The sequence below is a fragment of the Cebidichthys violaceus genome, unplaced genomic scaffold (assembly GCF_023349555.1).
Source record: "Cebidichthys violaceus isolate CVI_PGR_0920_01 unplaced genomic scaffold, fCebVio1.0.p SCAF_5, whole genome shotgun sequence".
Lineage (NCBI taxonomy): Eukaryota > Metazoa > Chordata > Actinopteri > Perciformes > Stichaeidae > Cebidichthys > Cebidichthys violaceus.
This window is the reverse complement of record NW_027176705.1, coordinates 5985418-6005106: the sequence shown is the minus strand read 5'-3', so window position 1 is coordinate 6005106 and position 19689 is coordinate 5985418. Positions and strand designations below refer to the sequence as shown.

The window sequence follows — 19689 nt, the reverse complement described above, 5'->3', positions numbered from 1 at the left end:
ACAGAAGAGATGAAGGAAGAGGGTCAAGAAAAGCATAAACACCTGAACGTAAAGGACACGTGGAAGGGAAGAATTCTGTTATTCCAACTTGTGAGCATTTGTGCATTTTTCAAAGATACACGTCACTCCTACTGATAGCATTTTAGTCAAAACACATGCATTACTATTAATCCTAAAATAAATATTTTAATTTTACATTTGTAGCCTTTGGTTGACAAGTGAAACCAAATAAAACAAACAGTGTTCAGCTCCTTAAGGAATAGTTTGACATTTTAGTAAATATGTTTATTTGACTGTTAGCTTAGCTTAACATAAAACTGAAAGCAAAGCTTACACATCTTGTTTGTTTAATCTGTAAACAAATAGAAATGTAAAAACAACAGCTTGTGGCTTTACAGGATGTTGCATGCTGGAAACATTTGTTGGCCGGCCACAGAGGCTTCCTGGTGCTGGTAACTGGATTTTTTTTAACTTTGGACAGAGCCAGGCTAGCTGTTTGCCCCTGCTTTTAAACTGCAAAGCCAGGCTAACCAGCTGCAGGCTGTGACTTCATACTTAGCTCACGGACATGAGAGAGCCTATCGATCTTCTCATCTAACTCTCGACAAGAGAGTCAATAAGTGTATTCCCCAAAATGTTAAACTGCTCCGTTAATATTGGATTTTATTAAGATGGCAGTGCCACCGATGGGGGCTTTGCAGCCAGTTTGTCACCAGTCTGTTGAAGTCTGAAGATTGTTTTAGCCAAGTAACTATTTTTAGCAGAAAGTCAGAAATTTTAAATTTCTCCTGCTTGGAACTACATCTTGAAGGCTAATCCACTCAGCTACCCACTATGGCATCGATGTGGCATAAGTCCAGCGTTTTGTGTATATTTGTAATTATTTTTATAAAAGGTTGTCTTTCCGTGAGGGTCATGGCAGGTTTTTTATATAAATATTTTGCTTTTAAAACGCATCATCTTTTCTCTTACCTGTGATGCATCAGGAGGGAAAGCAGCATCAAAGGTGAACATCTTTGGAGGGACCTGATTGGCTCCTGCCTTTTTCTGGGAGGCAGCGCTTGGTGTCTGATTGGCTGAGGGGTCCATGATGGTGATTTGTTTCTTCCTGGGATCCACTTTAAGGAAGGAACTGGACTCAGCTGCGTCCGACTGAGACACTGGGCACACACGAACCATCACCTTCACCTGAGGGTAAGACACAGAAAACATACGAGAGAAACAACAGAGTATTATAGATAAAAATAGGACAAAGACAACTACAATGTTATCCCTCACAAACACCCGGATGCAGAATTTAAAGAGAAAGTTCTCCCAACAAAAGGATTCACACAATGTTCACTGTAACACTGGTAGGTTTAGTCATTTTTCTCTAAAAAATTTAATTATTTCTGGTCTGATTATTTACAAAGCAGTGAAATGAGACTGTAATCAACAGGTACAAGGCACCGATTAGAAAATACTAAGAGTTAAGTAAAAGTGAATGCTAAAAGTTGTAGCAAGCAAAATGTTTCCTTTTTAAAACTTTGGTGATGCCTTTAGATAAAACTCATCTATCAATGTGTGCTCAGTACTGTTTGGAGCTCCTCTGTTGATAAAGATTTAGTTTCTGATGGTTTTCTCTGTCCCTTCAGCCACGTTGGCATCACTGCTTACCCACTAAGACTTTCAGGGCACTGAAAGATTTTCAGAAAAAACCTACACAATTGGAAACTATGAACAGATTTGAGCATACTGACTATTGTTGCTAGAAGGCATCAGAACTCATCTGTGCCTCGACAAAAGACTCCCAAAAGAGTCACAACATTCAGCTTTTTATTTCTTTTAAGACTTACATGAATGTGTACATGCTCTCTCTTCTTCTTCCTACCCCTTCTTTACCTGTCACTCTTTCGTTATCGCTGTTTTCCTCTCTCCTAACTCCTGTCCTTTTTTCTCTCCTTACCCCTCCTGTCTAGCTTCAGCTCGCTGCCACATATCAAAAGCCTGAAGTGCAGGATTCCGATTTTAGCTTTCTCTCCTCCTCTCACTCCCACTCCTGTCATAAACTGTTAGCAGCCACAATTTACCGCCTGACAGCTGCTGTTGTTTTCTTTGATATCAGAGGAAGCAAAATGCTGCGTCATTGAATCTGACTGAACTCCAGAACATTTTAACATATAAACAACCTTTTCTCTTTTATTTAAAAGATGTTTCAAAAGTTTGAGGTACTTTCCAACAGTTTATTTTTGCTCTCTTGATCCTCCTCTGGCTCATCTGGGTGAGCTAGACTTTGTCTCTCTCTCACTCTTTTGATCTCTCACTGCCTATATCACTATTTGATTTAGTATGGCTGTTTTTTCCCCTCTATGTTTGTCACTGAATTTTACTTACTGCAACAAGCTTCATGATTAGCCATGAGATTTACCTCAGATTTTCCCTTCTGACAATTGGGAGAGAGGCTTGGTTAAAGAAGATGAATGGAGCAGGATGCCAGATGCAATGCAAGCTTTATGGATTAAGTCTTAACCACACCAACTGTCTCAGAAAATGATCATCAAATATATTTGATATTTACACTGACAGTGGATGGATTATGAAGCGTGTGTGTGTGTGCGTGTGTGTGTGTGTGTGTGTGTGTGTGTGTGTGTGTGTGTGTGTGTGTGTGTGCGTGTGTGTATGTGTGTGTGTGTGTGTGTGTGTGTGTGTGGGGGGGGGTGATAAGGTGTATCTGTTTACCTTTAAGAGTTAGACTTCCCACTTTGGTGACAAATTTCTTGCTTTCTGTCACCTTTAATTTCCCTTTACAACTTTGCACATCTCCTGTCCAGTGTTGGGCAGTGACACATTACTAAGTAACGTTCTCACTGTTAAGCTGAATCATATGGGCAACTCGCTAAAATAAAGGGAGAGCTAGCTATAGTAAGTGAAACAATGAATAACTTGCCATAATATGACTTCCTTTAAACTGTCCTGTTATGCTAAATTAACTGACTTATTGGTGCATTTTGGATTATGTCACAGCATATTGTGGCGTGCCAACCACTGGCTCAGTTGTACAGCACTGTACTCTCCTCACATTGTAAGTGTTGAGGAGGCCCTTGTGGTTAGAAGTGGACGTGGTCACTGTGAGGTCACCCATTGGTTTGTGGACTGCCGTTTTGAAGCCTCGGGGTTCTAAATTTTGGCCGTCGCCAACTTGGCTTTATGCAACCATAAGTGACAAGAGAGGGTTGAGCTCAGTACAATGTTTTTTGAACTTTCTTAATTTGAGGACACGAGGATCTGCAAAGTAAAAATGTAAAAACATGGAAAATGCTGAGCTATGGAGTTTGTTGTGTTTTAAATGAACGGTGACCAGACTGAAATCAGAATCAGTGTTAGTTCACATTAAATTGGCTACAGCTTTGAATAATGACGACACAAAATACGTAGATTGTTTACAGTTTAAGGCATGGCAGATGCAAAGAGCTGGATATTCTGTAAACATTAAACCAGCTGACAGTATACAATACACAGTTTTCAATACACAATTTCTCATCCTTACACTCTTAATGTGGTGAAACTGAATGAATGCCTCATTAGTTTCGGCCAGACTGTCTCATTTTGGGAAGCATTGCAGGTTCAGTTTGGCCCATAAAAAACTGCAAAAGAACATACATTCGTGGACTACATCCTTCAAAAGATCCAAACTATGAATGAGGATTCAGCATCTGTGTGTACCTGCTTCTCAGTACAGGGTGGAGTAGACTCGAGACCTCTAAACCCGACAAGGATAAAGGGATTTATAGAATCAAAGGATGGATGGATAACAGTATTCAAATATCTCTGCAGGGGTAAAAGTCCTGACATTAATCATAGATTAAGAATACACAGGGTACTCTCAGTTCTATTATATTGTTACATGACTAAATGTGTGCTAACTCCACCTTACCTAATAGCACACTGTGACAAATTAAAAAATAAATGCAATCTATTTCAGATCTTATTTTACCATGTGGTAGGATTTTCTCGACAGGGCTCAGAGGTACAGGGTAGATGAAAAGAGACTACTGTGTTTATGTGGCTCCTAAGAGGGGAGGAAAGAGAGGAGGAGAGATCTTTCGTCTGTTTGTGCTTGTTAGCACAGATGAATCATCGTCTGAAGTGTGATTCTACGCTGCGTTTCCAGTTAAACACCACTATGGGTATACGAATCACACAGTAATCCAAAAACACTCCAAACCCCACTGCACTCTGAGTTAGAGCATTCACAGACTAAACGGAAGACTGTCAGCGAGTTAAACTATACATTTTACTGACAGACCCATTAGCTGAGTCTTTGGATCATATAATGTCTGTCAAATGCTGGAAAATGTACAGCATAGTATCTTCATGTTTGTGCTTGACTTTATTTCTGAAATAAATTGGACTATTAATTAATTAACCTCTACTGCATTACTATGATAGATAACATCACTAAGATAAAAGCAATATTCTACAAAAGAGATTAAAAATTGGTACAAATGATTTGCTATAATTTATTTAATGGCACTGGAGCAATGAGACAAAGGCAACCAGAACAAGGTCATGTTATACTGAACAAAGTCACCTAGAAGGATAAGGGTTTTATAAAAAATGTCAGCATAAAAGCCTGCTAGCAACTAATATACTGCCGTGTAAAGCACAAAAGCAAATGACATTCTAAGAGCTCTGACTCTGACTATTTTATGCACATTTCTCTCTCTCTCTCTCTTTCGGCAACACACACACACACACACACACACACACACCTAATAAGGCACATTAACAGGATTTCCTTTGGTTGCATCATTAAATGACCACAGGCCATTTAAGAGAGTTGGTTCAATAAATTGTGTGAGTGAGTGTGTATGAGAGAGTGTTTGTGTCTTTCTAAGATGAATGTAATTATAAATTTAAAAGTGTGTCTATAGATGAGTTGTAAGATAAACTGAGATGCCACCCGAATACAATAAATGTGTAACCTTGGTGACCTGGGAAACATACAATACTAAGTATTAATGTCAGGTCAACAGTTCTATAGCATTTTCCCAAAACACACACATGAATAACACGCAAACACCACACCCTCTCTCTCTCTCCCACACACACTCACACTCAGTGCTATGCCTTCTCCTGACCCCAATAAAAGAGCCCTTCACATCAGTATGAGCCTGGGGGGAAGGATTTTACCGTTGCACACTTTACAAGGCGTAACTCATAAAGTCTTCCCCCCCTGAGAGCCCATTTCCTCCTCATGTCTAAGAGTGCGAAAGATAAATGTGTGTGTGTGTGTGTGTGTGTGTGTGTGTGTGTGTGTGTGTGTGTGTGTGTGTGTGTGTGTGTGTGTGTGTATGTTTGAGGTATAAATGTGGACATGGACATGGAATCACATTATGGCCTCCATAGTGATTCCATGTCCACTTCTCAAAGTATTGAAGGTGTCAGTCAAGGGGACGTTAACTTATATTCTTCTGTTTTTCAAACTATCAAAGCTCTGCGGTGATGACCAGCCAAACAACATCTGGGAAACTGATGCATCAACACAGTTATGCCACCTTTAAGAGATTTTTCTGGCTATGAACACTTCCTTTTGTCTCCAGAAACCCAAAAAAAATCTGCTTTTTATTGGGACATTCACACTGGAAGTTTAAACCTGAGTTCAGCCCAATTGTGCAGTTGTGTGTCTGCAAGTGTGATCAATCCCACATTTACGACATTTTTAGAGGATCCTTGGCCTCGATCCAATGGTGAATCAATACATGTGGCAAAGTGCTGCAGCCAGTATGACGTACGGGCACACATACGCAGGAAGAACACAGAGCTAATGGACTCTTTGTTCTTCTAATGAAAAAGATGGAAGAGAGAGAAGGGGTTAGTGGTGTTTTCTTCAGAAAAGCAAGATAAAAGGACAACATTGAGGGATAGATATAGTTGACTAATCTTCATTGCAGCCAAATACCTTATACGGAACGTCTATTTGCACCCAGGTGAGAATAGTGACAAGGCAGCTATTTACACCCGGCCAAGTTGAATGTGCTACTTAATCTAACAATAGTTAGCTAGCCGAAAGGCTCTCTGCCAGAAATCCCTTTCTGACAGAAGGATTTAGGAGTAGTAGTAGTAATAGTAGTAGTTTAAAGAGTGACAACAAATCTGAAGGGAGTAGGTTGTGGTGGATGAATGGGTCAAAATGAGTCTGTCACCTAACTGACAATCTTTACATTTTTTTGACTTATTATTTTCTGTTTTTTTCAGTATTATTATTATTATTTTCAGTTTCTGTAGTTTAGGCAACAAAACTACTTAGTTAGGTTTAAGAAAAATATACATTCAGTAGGCCTTCAGTAGGCTACATGTACACATATAGCACCTAACCTGTGCCTGGGTTGGCTGCAAATAGCATTGCTGGCTTTGGACACCTGGGTGCTAATAGCACCTACCTGCATTAAAATACAATGAAGTACAATGATAACATCTACATGAACACAGCTAAAGATGACACTAACATAAGAAATAGGTCACTTATAAATCTCCAGATACTAACAAAACACTAGCAGTGTGTGTCCCTGATACCTTCATCCCTCTTGTTGTCTCTGCCCTCTGCTCTCCCTGACTCCCACTTCCACAACACTTATACACCTCTTCTTCAGTCTCTCTTTATCTATGAGAAACGTTGTGTCGCTCAATAGCACTGTCCACCCACTCCATTCCCACTGCTCCCTCCGTTCTCTCTTTGTCTCATCTCCCTCCTCTCTCCCTTGGACTTTTTTGCCCTGCCCTTCAGAACAAATGACAAGACAAATCACAGTCTCCTTCTTGTATCTGTTCTATACTTTCCTCTCTTCTCTCACACTTCCTGCTGCAGTGAATACTAATGCAGGATGGTGAGCTGCAGAAACAAAGGACTGAGGAAGAGATGCTTGAGAAGTGAGTGTTTCTTTGACTTTTTCCACAAGTCTCTGTGTGAATATTGAACTTCCATTTGCTTTGGGGAACGATTGATATCTGTGTTCTGTGTGTCTAAGCATGTATGATTACTATGTTCAACATATTAAAGTGTAGGCTTTGTGTGTTTTAAACTACAATACCACTATGTCTGACATAAAGGTCTGCTAAACCATCCTGGAACAGCTTGGGGTTTCATTTCTATGCTAAAGGTTACATGCTATTACAGATGTTGAGGCAAGGAGTCTTTTTTTCCCCTGAGAAACTAACTTGTCCCTTAATACACTCTCTTGGATAGAGAGCTTCCTTCCTCAGACACAATGAAGTCTTTGAGCCAATTTAAGTAAAGGAATTCTGCTAAACAGCAACAAACAAGCCCGAGCTGAGAGAAGATTGTTCGATAGTCCCTCACAGCAGTGCTTCATTACTATTGGCTGGAAAATCGATACGAGACTGAGACTGAGCTCTAATTGGTTCCAAAAGATTGCAGAAACACACATTTGTGAAAACACATGTACAGAGAGAAAGGTACAAATACCATATGGGAAGAGCAAGTTTAGGCTTCTGATCAATTCTAATTTTAAGCAATGTATTCATTCAAGCTCAGAAAACAGTATCATCAGATGGAAGTACTGCATATATCTTACTGCTCTGAGGTTTGAATTTGTGTGTCGTTCAACAAAGATGAGCCACTATATTACCTAAAAGACCTTTTTATACAGAAATGGTGAAATAACAAAGTCTTATTATTTGGGATAACATATTGCTGGACAGCCCATGTTAAGCTACTGTGAGGAACTTTTAACTGGTCTAAATTAAATACTGACGCCTCTATATGAGCCAACACGGACACCACATTGCTGGAGACCCAGGTCTTATTGCTGGGCCCGCTAGAGGGAAGGAGGGCATGGGAGAACCATAACCAGGGCTGATAGTTGAATAGTTGAAATTATTGTACACGATGCTGATGGTACAGTACAGTCACTTAATAGGAAGCTGAGTGTCATTATTGGACTATAAAGTCTCTTTGAAAATTGTTCTCATATTCGATTTATATCAATGAGGGTAGGCTAATTAACAGAAACATCTCTCTGTATAATGCAATACTGTTCAACACCACCACAAACTACATCCTATACCGTATATGTTATTTTTCTTCTCGTTTTTTTTACATTGTGCCCCCCCCCCCACACACTTGTGAAACCAAACCTACTATATGCCCTTGCAATCATTTAATATGATGAATGGCAAACGCATTTCATAGCAAATGAGTTGTTTGATTGAAGAAAGGAATTGCGTGGCTTACATGACTATCACATCTATGTCACGCCCATTTAATATACTATATATAGCCTTATATGACAGAATGTATCTCAGAATATAGTAGGAAAGAGTGAAGTGTGTGTGTGTGTGTGTGTGTGTGTGTGTGTGTGTGTGTGTGTGTGTGTGTGTGTGTGTGTGTGTGTGAGTGTGTAATGCTGACAGCATTAATATTTCAGCTACAAGGTGGGACAAAGTGGCTACTAGATACAACAGACTTACTCCCTCATTTAGATACAAGACACACAGACACCCAGATAGGCATGAAGACACACAAATGCCTGTGGAAAAAGCACTTGCACATGCTCACTCATGACAGAGACACACACAGCTTGTGGCCTGGGAGGGATCGTTGCTGCTATTAAAAATTGATTAGCTGTCATGGCATCATTTTCCCCCAAGGTCAAGTCGCAATTTGTGAGGGTGCGTGTGTGCGTGTGTGTGTGTGTGTGTGTGTGTGTGTGTGTGTGTGTGTGTGCGCAAAATGTTGGCTGCAGGAATGAAAGAGCTGGAAAAAAACTCCCACAGTCCTTCATTGTCATTCAGATATGGAGAAGAGCATGAGGGTGGAGGTAAAGGGTTGGCAAGGCAGAAGATAAGACTTATCCATAGATAAGACAGAGATGAGGTGAAGATAGGTTAGAGAGGGGAGAAAAGAGAAGAGAGTAGGCCATAGCTTTTATAAAATGTTGATATTATTTCTCATCCCTCTTCAGATATATTAAACTGTATGTAAATCAGTTATGATACAGAATTGTGGGTGAAGTGCAGCAGACGGCTTACAGAAGAGTTTGAAAGCCCCGGGGCAACTGTGACATGGCTCGTGTATTTGTGATCCAGCTATGAACGAGACATGCTAGTGCCTCTGTGAGGCTGTACCAAGCCCCCTGGAAGAGCCCCAGGCTTTGAAGCAATTTTTACATAGTGGCCAAACTGTGGAATTACGGTTACGGGATGTGCATGTGATGTCATCGGGCCAAAAAATAATTCTCTCCATAGACTAACATTGAGAATGATACTTCTTTAAATCAAAACTCTGAACTTGACATCAACATGCCAACATAGCCATGATCACAATGGTTTGATTGCTGATGTTTAGCAGAGATAATGTTTATTATAATCACCGTTAGTTTAGTGTGTCAGCATGTTGATAAAGACAATGTTAAGCTAATGTATAGCAGGTAATATTTACCAAATGATGGGAAAATGATACAGTCAAGTGGTCATAAAAGGTTGTTCTATTTGACTTGTGGAGAACTTAAATGGCGATGAAATAGCAATCCAACAACATAGTTCAGCAGTTATATACGTGTATGCACTAACACTACTCTCTCAACTGCTGCTGAATGACACTCACTGATTTGGTGTGCAAACTTTGCTGAAGCCTGTAGCTAATAAAGATGCATAGAAAGCAATCAGAAAATAAGATGTATTTCATAATTACAGATAAGGATTGCTTTTATTCAATCGTTGACATCCTCAGTATTTTTTCATATCTTTAGTTTTCATCTGACAGCTTCAAAAATGTGTAATTTGCAGTCTCTGCTGTATGTAACTCTGCATTTGGTTTTCTAAGTGATAATATATACACAGCTTAACTTCCTCGACTGATATAAATCTCTCCCAGCAGTCAGGGGTCTGAATGGAAGGCTCCCAGCTGGCTGATTTGATTAAAGTGAAACAGAGCTTACCAACAACACATGTAGAGAAGCACTGTGTATAGAAATAACAGAGGGGAGTTTGAGATACAGACGCCAGTCAGAGGTCCAATGAGGGTTACATCCTAGGCTGATTCTCTCTCTCTCTCTCTCTCTCTCTCTCTCTCTCTCTCTCTCTCTCTCTCTCTCTCTCTCTCTGTAACACACACACACACACACACACACACACACACAGTGCATCTGACCTGTGCAGGTTGATTTCCCCTGGCTTTAAATGTGATGTCTCAATCTGTTTTCTGCCATATTAACATCGGGGAGAACACTAAACCCCCATCACACTGGCAGACAAGCCCATGTATTCTGCAGGATGTATCGTACACACTTCCACCAGGGGCTTTGCCGCTTCCTTGACATCTTTCATTGTACACTATAATCCTATAATATGGTGAGCATGCAAGCCTGTGTGTATGTGTGTATGAGTGTGAATGTGTGCAAATGCCATTTCAGCAGGGAGCCAACGCCCACTGCAGGTGACATTTTTGCTCAAGAAATGTCACCACAGCCATTTTCTTCTCATATGCACGTGTGTGTGTGTGTGTGTGTGTGTGTGTGTGTGTGTGTGTGTGTGTGTGTGCGTGCGTGTGTGTGTGATTAGGTCTTGGCAACCTACAATTGATTTCACAGGAGAGGCTTGTTATGTTCCAAATACCAGAATAATTTCATGCTTTAGTACATGTCCTGTCCTTATTCTATTCCCCATTTCTTTCCAAACCACAGCAATGAGAGCCAACTAAAGCTTGGCTTATATGGTGCACGTGCCAGAAAGTCATCATCACCTCACGACGGCTTGCATGTTGTGCGCAAAGTCTGTGCATATTATTGGGGAGCTTGGTCCTGCACCTATGATTTTTTGTTATTAGGCGCTTTCTGCGCACGCACTTTAAGCTTTTCAGACATGACTGTTACAAATAATTCACTGATAAAACCAATCCTAACATGTCTGAGGAGTTTACAAAGACAACCAATTTTTTTTAAATGCTTTAGAAACAAGAGGTCTAAAAAATCAACATTTAATTGTTTACAGGGTATTCAAATGTTGCTTCTTTGTAGTGCATTTAATACTTGACTTCTTATGGAGGCTCGCTCGATGGTGCCACAAGCGAAGGATAACATGTCAGAAACACTAGTTAAATCTAGGCAATTTAAAAAAATTACCGTTCAGAATTCAAGATGTTAAGGCCTGAAAACTCTTCGCCAAGCTTTGCATTAAGTACAGCTGCCCTAGCTCTGTCAAAATCCAAGAATGTATTCATAATAATAATTAATAATAATAAAATTAATAGAGGTTCAGATTCAGATTCAACTTTATTGTCATTGCACAGAGTACAATACTACAACGAAATGCAGTTTAAACATCTGACCAGAAGTGTAAAGACATTTCTTGAATGGGAGCCAGGGTATTTGTTTTCCCCCTTTCTTTCTTTAGGCTAAACTAAACTAACAGTCTCTTGACTGTTGTTTCATATTTAACAGACAAATATTAGAGAGGTATCCATCTTCTCAAAAAAGCAAAATGGCGCATTTCCTAAAATGTAAAGCTCCTTCTTTAACAAAGGAATAAAGACATGTAAGAAATAATTAAAAATTCTTTCAATTAATTTGCTCTTCAGATACTGTTTTTTTATTATTCTCCATTTGTCGCAATTGATTTCGGAAAGGAGCTGTCTGCCAGCAGGGCAACAGGAAGACAAAGTGGGTACGTAGCTAAAACAACTGGACTTTATCAAAGCTCCACCATAACACAGATCACACCAGAATGCTTACTGTGAGATGTCCACATGACTGTGAAAAGGGGGATGTTTGGCAGTTGAAATTAAACAGTAGTAGCAGCAGGCATTTGTACACAGCAAATCAAGCTAATCACTACTATCACAAGATCCGAGAAGATCATGGTGGGATGAAACAGAAGCCAGAATGAGAGACAGACAGACGGTGAAGAAGGTTTGTGTGTATGTGGTTTATAATGTATACTGTATATGGGCTTGTAGTGTAGGGGTCTATAATGTCAGTATAATTTGGCTGCTGTGTGTGTGAGTGCGCTTGTAAATATGAGAGTGTGAATCTGTCTCCCTGACAACTGAGGGGACATCTGTCACCGCCATATGGACAGAAACAGAGATACAAGACTCAAAGGAGGGATGAAGCAAAAAAAACACAACACATGAAATAATCAGTTGCATAAAAAAGACAAATAAAATATGAAAGACCTCAACTAAATATGACTGAGATTTGTAGACTAGAACTAGATAGTGTTTCTCAAGTGAAAGCATTTCTACCTACATGGCTATAGTCACATGTCTGTATATAATGACTGTTTTATCTTTGCAACTATAGCAATTGATTTGACTGTAAATCAATTGTTAGAAATAACTAATTTTCAATATTTGTTAATAACTAAAATATAGTATGTACAGTATGATAACAGGCTTGGGCGAGTGACAGAAAATATGCGAAACCTCCGGGTCTGAAAAGTGAAAAAGTGTAGAAGTGCCTTAAACGTGCATTCCCTCTATTGGCCAGCAAAGGGCGACTCCTCTGCTTGCAAAAAGAAGTCTGATTGTATGGAATTCTATGAGAAAATAACTCTACTTCTCACTTGATGGATTACCTCAGTAAACATTGTAAACATGAGTTAATGGTCTCAATCGCTAGTTTCAAGTCTTATTCAATACAGCATGATGTTCATTTACTAAATTGTGGTCCCACTTAGAGTAAAATAGACAGTAAAGCAGGATATGCTTTTAGCGTGAATACCTTGTGATTGACAGGTTGCTACCATGGTGTTGTTTTGGAGTTGTCCGTGTTTTCTTCTTAAAACTTTAACCCATTTCACAGTGTGTTTTTCTGTTCTTGAAAGTCAATTGTAGCATCTTTAGTTGCGTAAAAATTTCTTATTCAGCGTTCGATTGTACCTAGCTCCATGCGTCGTGTAACTTCTGGTTGCAAAAAGCCAAGATGGCGATAGCCAAAAACCAAGATGGCGATGGGCAAAATGCTGAACTTGAGGTTTCAAAATTGCAGTCAAAAAAAACAATGGGTGTCGACACAGTGACTACGTCCACTTCTTATATACAGTCTATGGGCACACCTAAACCACAACATTGTGACGATTGTGTGGGATTTAGATCAAAAGTTAGTCCACTGTAGTTAATAAATGTGGGGTTAATTTCAAAGTATTCAAATACTTTCATTGTATAAATTACTTGATATACTTTTGGGTAGTGAATTTTCCCCTGGGGATCAATAAAGTCAAAATGTATTTGTTCATTATATTTTCTATTATTTATCAGATCCTGATATTTGCCTCTGACTTGTAGAAGTGTGGAGGTATAAAGAAGCAGAAAATGGAAAGGTAGTACAAGTACCTCAAAATTGTACTTAAGTAAAGGTACTTCGCTCGTTTTGACCCTGGTGAATGAATGGTTACAGCACATGCCAAATAACTACAACTTCCCTGGTTGTTTTAAGCCTTTGTTGCATGTCATGCCCCTCTCTCTTTCTGTCTTCATCTTCACTGTCAACAGTCCAACATCGTCACACATGCATGCAAGTACATACAGACAGACGGACACACCAGAGCTCACAGACACAACATGCACAACTCGCTGTGATGCACTCTTCTCTTTCTTACTCATACTCGTAATCACAACAGGACGTGTGGAATCCCTTTCCCTCTTTGTGTGCTGTAATGGACACATGGCTGTTTGATTTCTGTTTGATTTTGTCCTCCATAGTCATTCTTTTTCTAGCAGTGACACACACAAACACAGAATCAGTGAGCCTCTCACTCAAACCGTGGAGGAGGGGGCACTAAAAACTCATTACATGGACGATCAATATTGCACACACTTGAGAAGCATGAAACCCCCTCACATCCACAACATCCACACACAAGCGCGTTCCATCAACCGCTGGCAATGGTGACAGATGACTTTTGTCAGCCTGAGATGTGTTACCGTGGTAACCATTAGCCTGCATTCCAGTATGGTACAGAGGGGGTGACACACAGACACACACACACACACACACATACGTACCAGTACATACATTTAGACTAAAGAGGTGGACCACGGTCCGAGTCCGGACCTAGATGCCGTTGTATCTGAACCCTGGACTTATAACCGATAGATATTTAAGAATTATGACATTTTTTAGCCTTTACGGCACTCGTTCAGAAGTCCAGGAAACACAGCAACCAATTCTATGCATTGTAAATCATCTCACGTGATGCTACAATCAAATATATGTATTACGAATGGCGTCGCCCTCAACTCGAGTGCGCTATTCAAACACAGACCCAACAGTCGGAAAAAGTATGTCAGTCAGAGAAGATATTGACGTGCTCAAAAAAGAGAAATGTGGACAGCTTAACCACGAGCCTTTAGCCAAGAATGGACAGACTCTTATATGTTTATTATTCCCACAACCAGTTCAAAAGCAGTATGTCTCATATGTTCAGAGACCATAACGATGATGAAAAGCGGCGATGTGAAGTGCCACTACGAGACAAATTACAAATCTTTTGAGCAAACATACCCACTCAAAGCCGAATTTAGGAACACAAAAAAATAGCTAAGAGTCCAATATGATCACAATCCCAATATGTTAATTCACTGTCCAACAATGATAACAGAGACGGAATAGAGCTGAAACAAGTGGTTTTATAACCACAGATAAAGTCCCTGCACACAATTTTCTCTTTTTAGAAGATACGAATATAATATCACTTCACATCTGAATAAACTGAATTTAAAGCTGTAGGGCAAAGACATATTCAGTTAAATTCATTTTTCTAAAATGAATTACTTTATTTTAAGAACCACATTTTTGAAAATGCTTTCTATTGTGTATTGTTTTTCTATCCACAGAGATAAATGAGAGAATACCATTTATTTATGGTATTATTTATAATTAATACAGTTTAATTTGAAATCTGTAATAATAAATAGATTTATTTTAGATATTATTGAACTTTCCTTATTTGATTTGATAGTCAGTTGTTGACTACATACAGATGCTAACACAACTGTTGGCTACTTCAATATAATATATATATATGGGACTAAATCATAGCGCAAATGAAACGTTATTGTGATGTTCCGGATCTTTGTATGAGGAAATTCTCTCTAAATGGACCTCGTTGAATTTTAATTGAATACCCCTGATCTAGACAAACCAGCCAAGGTCATGATGAAATACTACAGGTCAGTGTTTTAAAACTTACCAGTGAATAAAACCAAATCACCAAGTACTGACACTGAAACCCGGGCTACTTACAAATAGTTTGAATAAAATTAATAATCTAAATCAACACTTTTTTGTGATAGTACCAATAATAAAAACCTCAATACATAAATGACTAAAACCTACACTAATAAAACTAAAAAATTAAAAAACAGTTTTGCATCAGGTTTGCTGTTTTTTCAATGAAATAAAATGCTTGACTTCTTGTGGATTCAGGTGCTATGACACAGAGTCATCTTCAAAAGCCAGGGAAGATGAGTAAGAGTCTATCTTTCATAACAAACTTTATAACAAACTAAATGTGTTTGACACAATTTAAAAAAGTATATTTAATCTCAAACATTAAACTGTCAACTTGTGATATGAAATAAATCGCATTATGTCACCTACCAAAGATGTAAAAATATAAGTAAATGAATATTCATTCCCCATTATGAACAAACCAGTCCATACTTCACTTTCTGAAAAAAGTGACACATAACTGTGTTTGGGACAGTCTAATCAAAAATAAAGACTAAATATATATTTTAAGGAAGACTTTGAGGAAGTATATTTCCTTTACCTTCCCAAGCCCAGGGGTATCTTTGATTTTGTTGGCTGCACGGAGAAGGCAGGGTGGAGCCGGGGGAGGGGCCATCAACAGGGCAGAGCTAAAATTGGTGGGGAACAGAGGGGGCTCACATGACGGTGAGGATGATGTCACTGGGGCCATGACTGCCACGGTCTTCTTCTTCTTCTTGGATGCTAAGTTCAATTTTTGTGCAGCTCTGAGAGAGGAAAGCAGAGAGAAAGAGGAAAGGAGAGAAGCCAGTCCATCAATCAAATTGATTTGTTAAAACAATACACTACACTTTATAACTGTAAAAAAAAATGGCACATACTCGGTAGTATAAAAAAAGAAATAAAAAGAGATGAGGAAGGACAGGATGGATGGTGGTGCATTTGCATGCACACATTGGTCTATAATTACATCCTCCCATAGTTTGCCACAGTACCGCCATGGCAATTGGCAAATATGCTAATTGCAGAATAGAGCTCGATTACACACCCTTTAACACACAGAAGCACATACACACACACACACACACACACACGCACACTCGTGCACACACTGCTGTTTACATATGTAGCAACATCTGGATGGGGAGTGGTTCATTTGCTTTCTTGCTGCTCAATTCCCTGCCGCATTCAGCTCAAAAGGAGCCACCAGAAATTATATTTATACTCCATCTATTCTGCCCTCAGATTCTCCTTATTCGCTGTCTCCTTTTAACTTCAACTTCTAAATCTCACTTCTGTCTCCTTCCTCATTTCTTACTTCAACACAGCAATTTCTTCCTGTCTGCCTCCCTCAGCACAACGGTACTTCACATCATCTCTAGTGCATAACTTTTTCTCCTCAATTTTTTTTTTAAATCTCTTTCTTTGTTCCCCTGCAAAAACACTGCATATCCATAAAACAGACTGAATTTCTGCTTCAACCTACATGAAAGAAATAGTCAACATGAGACAGTTATTACCAAACACCAGTGGAAGGAAAAAACTAAGTACATTCACTCAAGTATTTTACTTGAGTATTTCAATTGAATGCTGCTTAATACTTCTATTTCAACACAATTCAGAGGGAAATATTGTGTGTTTTACTTCCCTACAATACTACGTTACTTTGAGTTTAAGATTAAAAATTTAAAAAAAATATAGATACAAAATACAATGATTGTTTAAGATTAAAATGGGGGTTTCCCATGTTTAAGGCTTGTGACCTGTTGCAAAGCAGCATCTAGTCAGAGCCCTCTGTTATATTTCAGTTCTGCAAAAGAGACATTTCCTCTCTAAATTTTATATTTGTTTTTAATTATTGGTGGAGGCCCAGCATGGTAAAACTCCAATATTTCTCCCCAAAAAGCAAAGATTAGACAAAAGTTCGTAAAATGAAATTAGTTTTGTGTATCAAAACTTTGGGGTTTTTTGTTGTCTCCCAAGTATCATCTCACTACTCCTCAGACTTAAAATGTGACCCTTTGAAGGGCCTGACACAGGTTGGGAACAACTGGACTAAACTAACTTTATATGAAGAAGTTGAAACTAGCTTCACCTCAAACTGATAGTTTGGAGGCAAATGCTACTTATGAGTTGATGCATCAGTATTCACAAGTTATTTTACTTTTGATACTTTAAACACATTTCATTGATTATCTTCTCTACTTTAACTTAGACTGGGTTGCAGCAGCAATAATTAATTTAACCTAAGATTAGTTCTAATCAGAGTTTTGAAAAAGTAGGTCTGACATGACTAAAATCAGATTTAAAATTTAGCAGAGCTCTGTTGCATAATTAAAAACTTTCTGTTTAGTAAATCAAGTTTATTGTGTACATTGTTTGCTAGCTAGTTATAAAGTCATGATGGCAGAGAAACTCGGATTTCTCCACCTTTGAGAGAAATTTGTTGGCCAAATAATTAAGCAATAGGGCCAAATAATGTAAGAAACAAAAGTACAACAGTTAGGATATATACAACACCTGGCAGACAGTTTTACAGGCTCAACTGAAGTGAAAGACAGAACAGATGTTGTTCATCTTAACATTTTTCTAGCTGAACTTCAGGAATGAAAGCAGCATCATTAGTCTGTCACTTAACCTTCTTCGGAGAACTTGATTATTCTGCTCAAACCATTTCTAAAAGGCAGCCATTTTAAAAGTTAAACCTCCTCAAGGTTAACGTTAGTAGTGGATCTCAATTTAAATTTGTGACCATTAATCTTGAAGGATTAGAACAGGCTGATCATATAGAGATAATAAGGTCTATGGATGCATAGCTAATAATACATTATTTTAATTTTGACAAAGACATTGGCCACATTGACCATGTCTGTGCAGAGAGATGAAGAAAGGTTAAGTGAGAGTGATCTTGCAGGAAACCCAGTTCCAGTAAATCTGCAGGCAGTAATTCAGCTAACATGATTTATTGTCATTAGTACAAAATATTCTTATGTGTCGATGTAATTCCTTTTCTACAATTTATGAAGCCACAATTCAAACAAGCAGATTTGCTGACAAACTGAATTACATGCAGGAGCAGTATTGACGATATGATGAAATAAAAGACCTCTAAAACTGCTCTGGCGGGAATTTTCTGCTCCGTTCTGCTTTAATCTATCCTCACATATATTTCTTTGATTATAAAGAGAGTGAGATAGAGAGAAGACCTTGTGCCCTGAAACACTTTCTGTCAAAGAGCCATATTCTCACACCATTGGCTTTCAATTAACTGCACCAGGTTACAGAAATGAAAGTGAGGGGGTGGAGGAGGGGGGGATTCAGTGAGAGGGGGAGAGAGAGAGAGAGAGAGAGAGAGAGAGAGAGAGAGAGAGAGAGAGAGAGAGAGAGAGAGTGAGAAAGGGACAGTGCAAAAGGAGGGAGGAGGAGAAGGGAGGAGATGTGGATTCAGTGACCCGAAGAACGACGAAGTGCTTCACCATTTGACTAGCTCTCCCAGGAGATTTGTGTGTGTGAATCTGTGTAGGTGTGTGTTTGTGACCGTGGATGTGTGTGTGGATGCACATACTGTTTGAAAAAAAGCTCCACAAGAAGACCACTAATTGGTTTTTCATTGTGTGCCAGCTATGCTTCCATACATATTGCATCAAATGCAATCAAAAGCAAACAGGTTTTCTTATTGTGTCACTTGAATGCTCAAACCCTCCCATGTAGCATGAAGATACATGAGGTGCAGGAATTCACTGTATTTTAAAAATTATACTGATGTTAGTTAAAATTGTGCCATTTTTTCATCATAAAAAGGCTCAAGAAGTTTAAGAAAGATGTGCTTGAATTAAAATCTACTTTTAATTTCTATGTAACAATGGAAACTACAGGCTGCTGCAGCTGCTGCAGTGCTGGTGCTTGTAGGATGAGACACGACGATGTGATGGATTCATGCACGGTTACTCTGTTGCTGGAGATTCCCATTTGCTCCCCGGGCAACAGTACTAGCGTTTTTGTGATTGTTTTTAATAATAGATCCTTCAAATCCATCAGCCACATCAATTTCGTAACATGTTTATATTCATATGTGTGTATGTGTGCTATTACACTATTATTATGTTCTCTCACCCTGACTGGTGTAATCTATGGCACAATTCAAGCATGGTACACACACACACACACAAATGCCAGCTAATTGGTAGCATTTAATGACAAGTGGCCTGGGATTTGGTCAAGTGGATCTATTCCAATCCAACCCTAAAGTGAAGGGCGCTTGTTTTCCATCCATCCTCTCCATCTCTCTACCCATCAGCTCTTCCACTGTCCCCTCCGTCCCCTCCCCTTCCTCCATTACCTTCATCCAATCCACCTCTCTCCTCCATCTTTCACTTACCTATTATTTCTATTTTAAATCCCTCTCACTCAACAATCATTCCCTTATCTTTCCCTCTATTTTATTCCTCTCCCCCTTATTATTTTGTATCCTTTCATCCTT

General features: G+C 39.0%; 1 protein-coding gene across 2 annotated transcripts in view; it reads right to left on the bottom strand.

Moving 5' to 3' along the window:
• kif26ba (kinesin family member 26Ba) overlaps positions 1 to 19689 on the bottom strand; it is an 82710-nt gene that overhangs the window by 25610 nt on the left and 37411 nt on the right. For both annotated transcript variants that reach the window (XM_068730162.1, XM_068730163.1), the window contains exons 5-6: positions 15772 to 15976; positions 973 to 1188 (exon numbers count right to left, since the gene is read on the bottom strand). In XM_068730162.1, coding sequence (XP_068586263.1) covers positions 973 to 1188; positions 15772 to 15976 — 421 coding nt within the window. The remainder of the gene's footprint in view (positions 1 to 972; positions 1189 to 15771; positions 15977 to 19689) is intronic.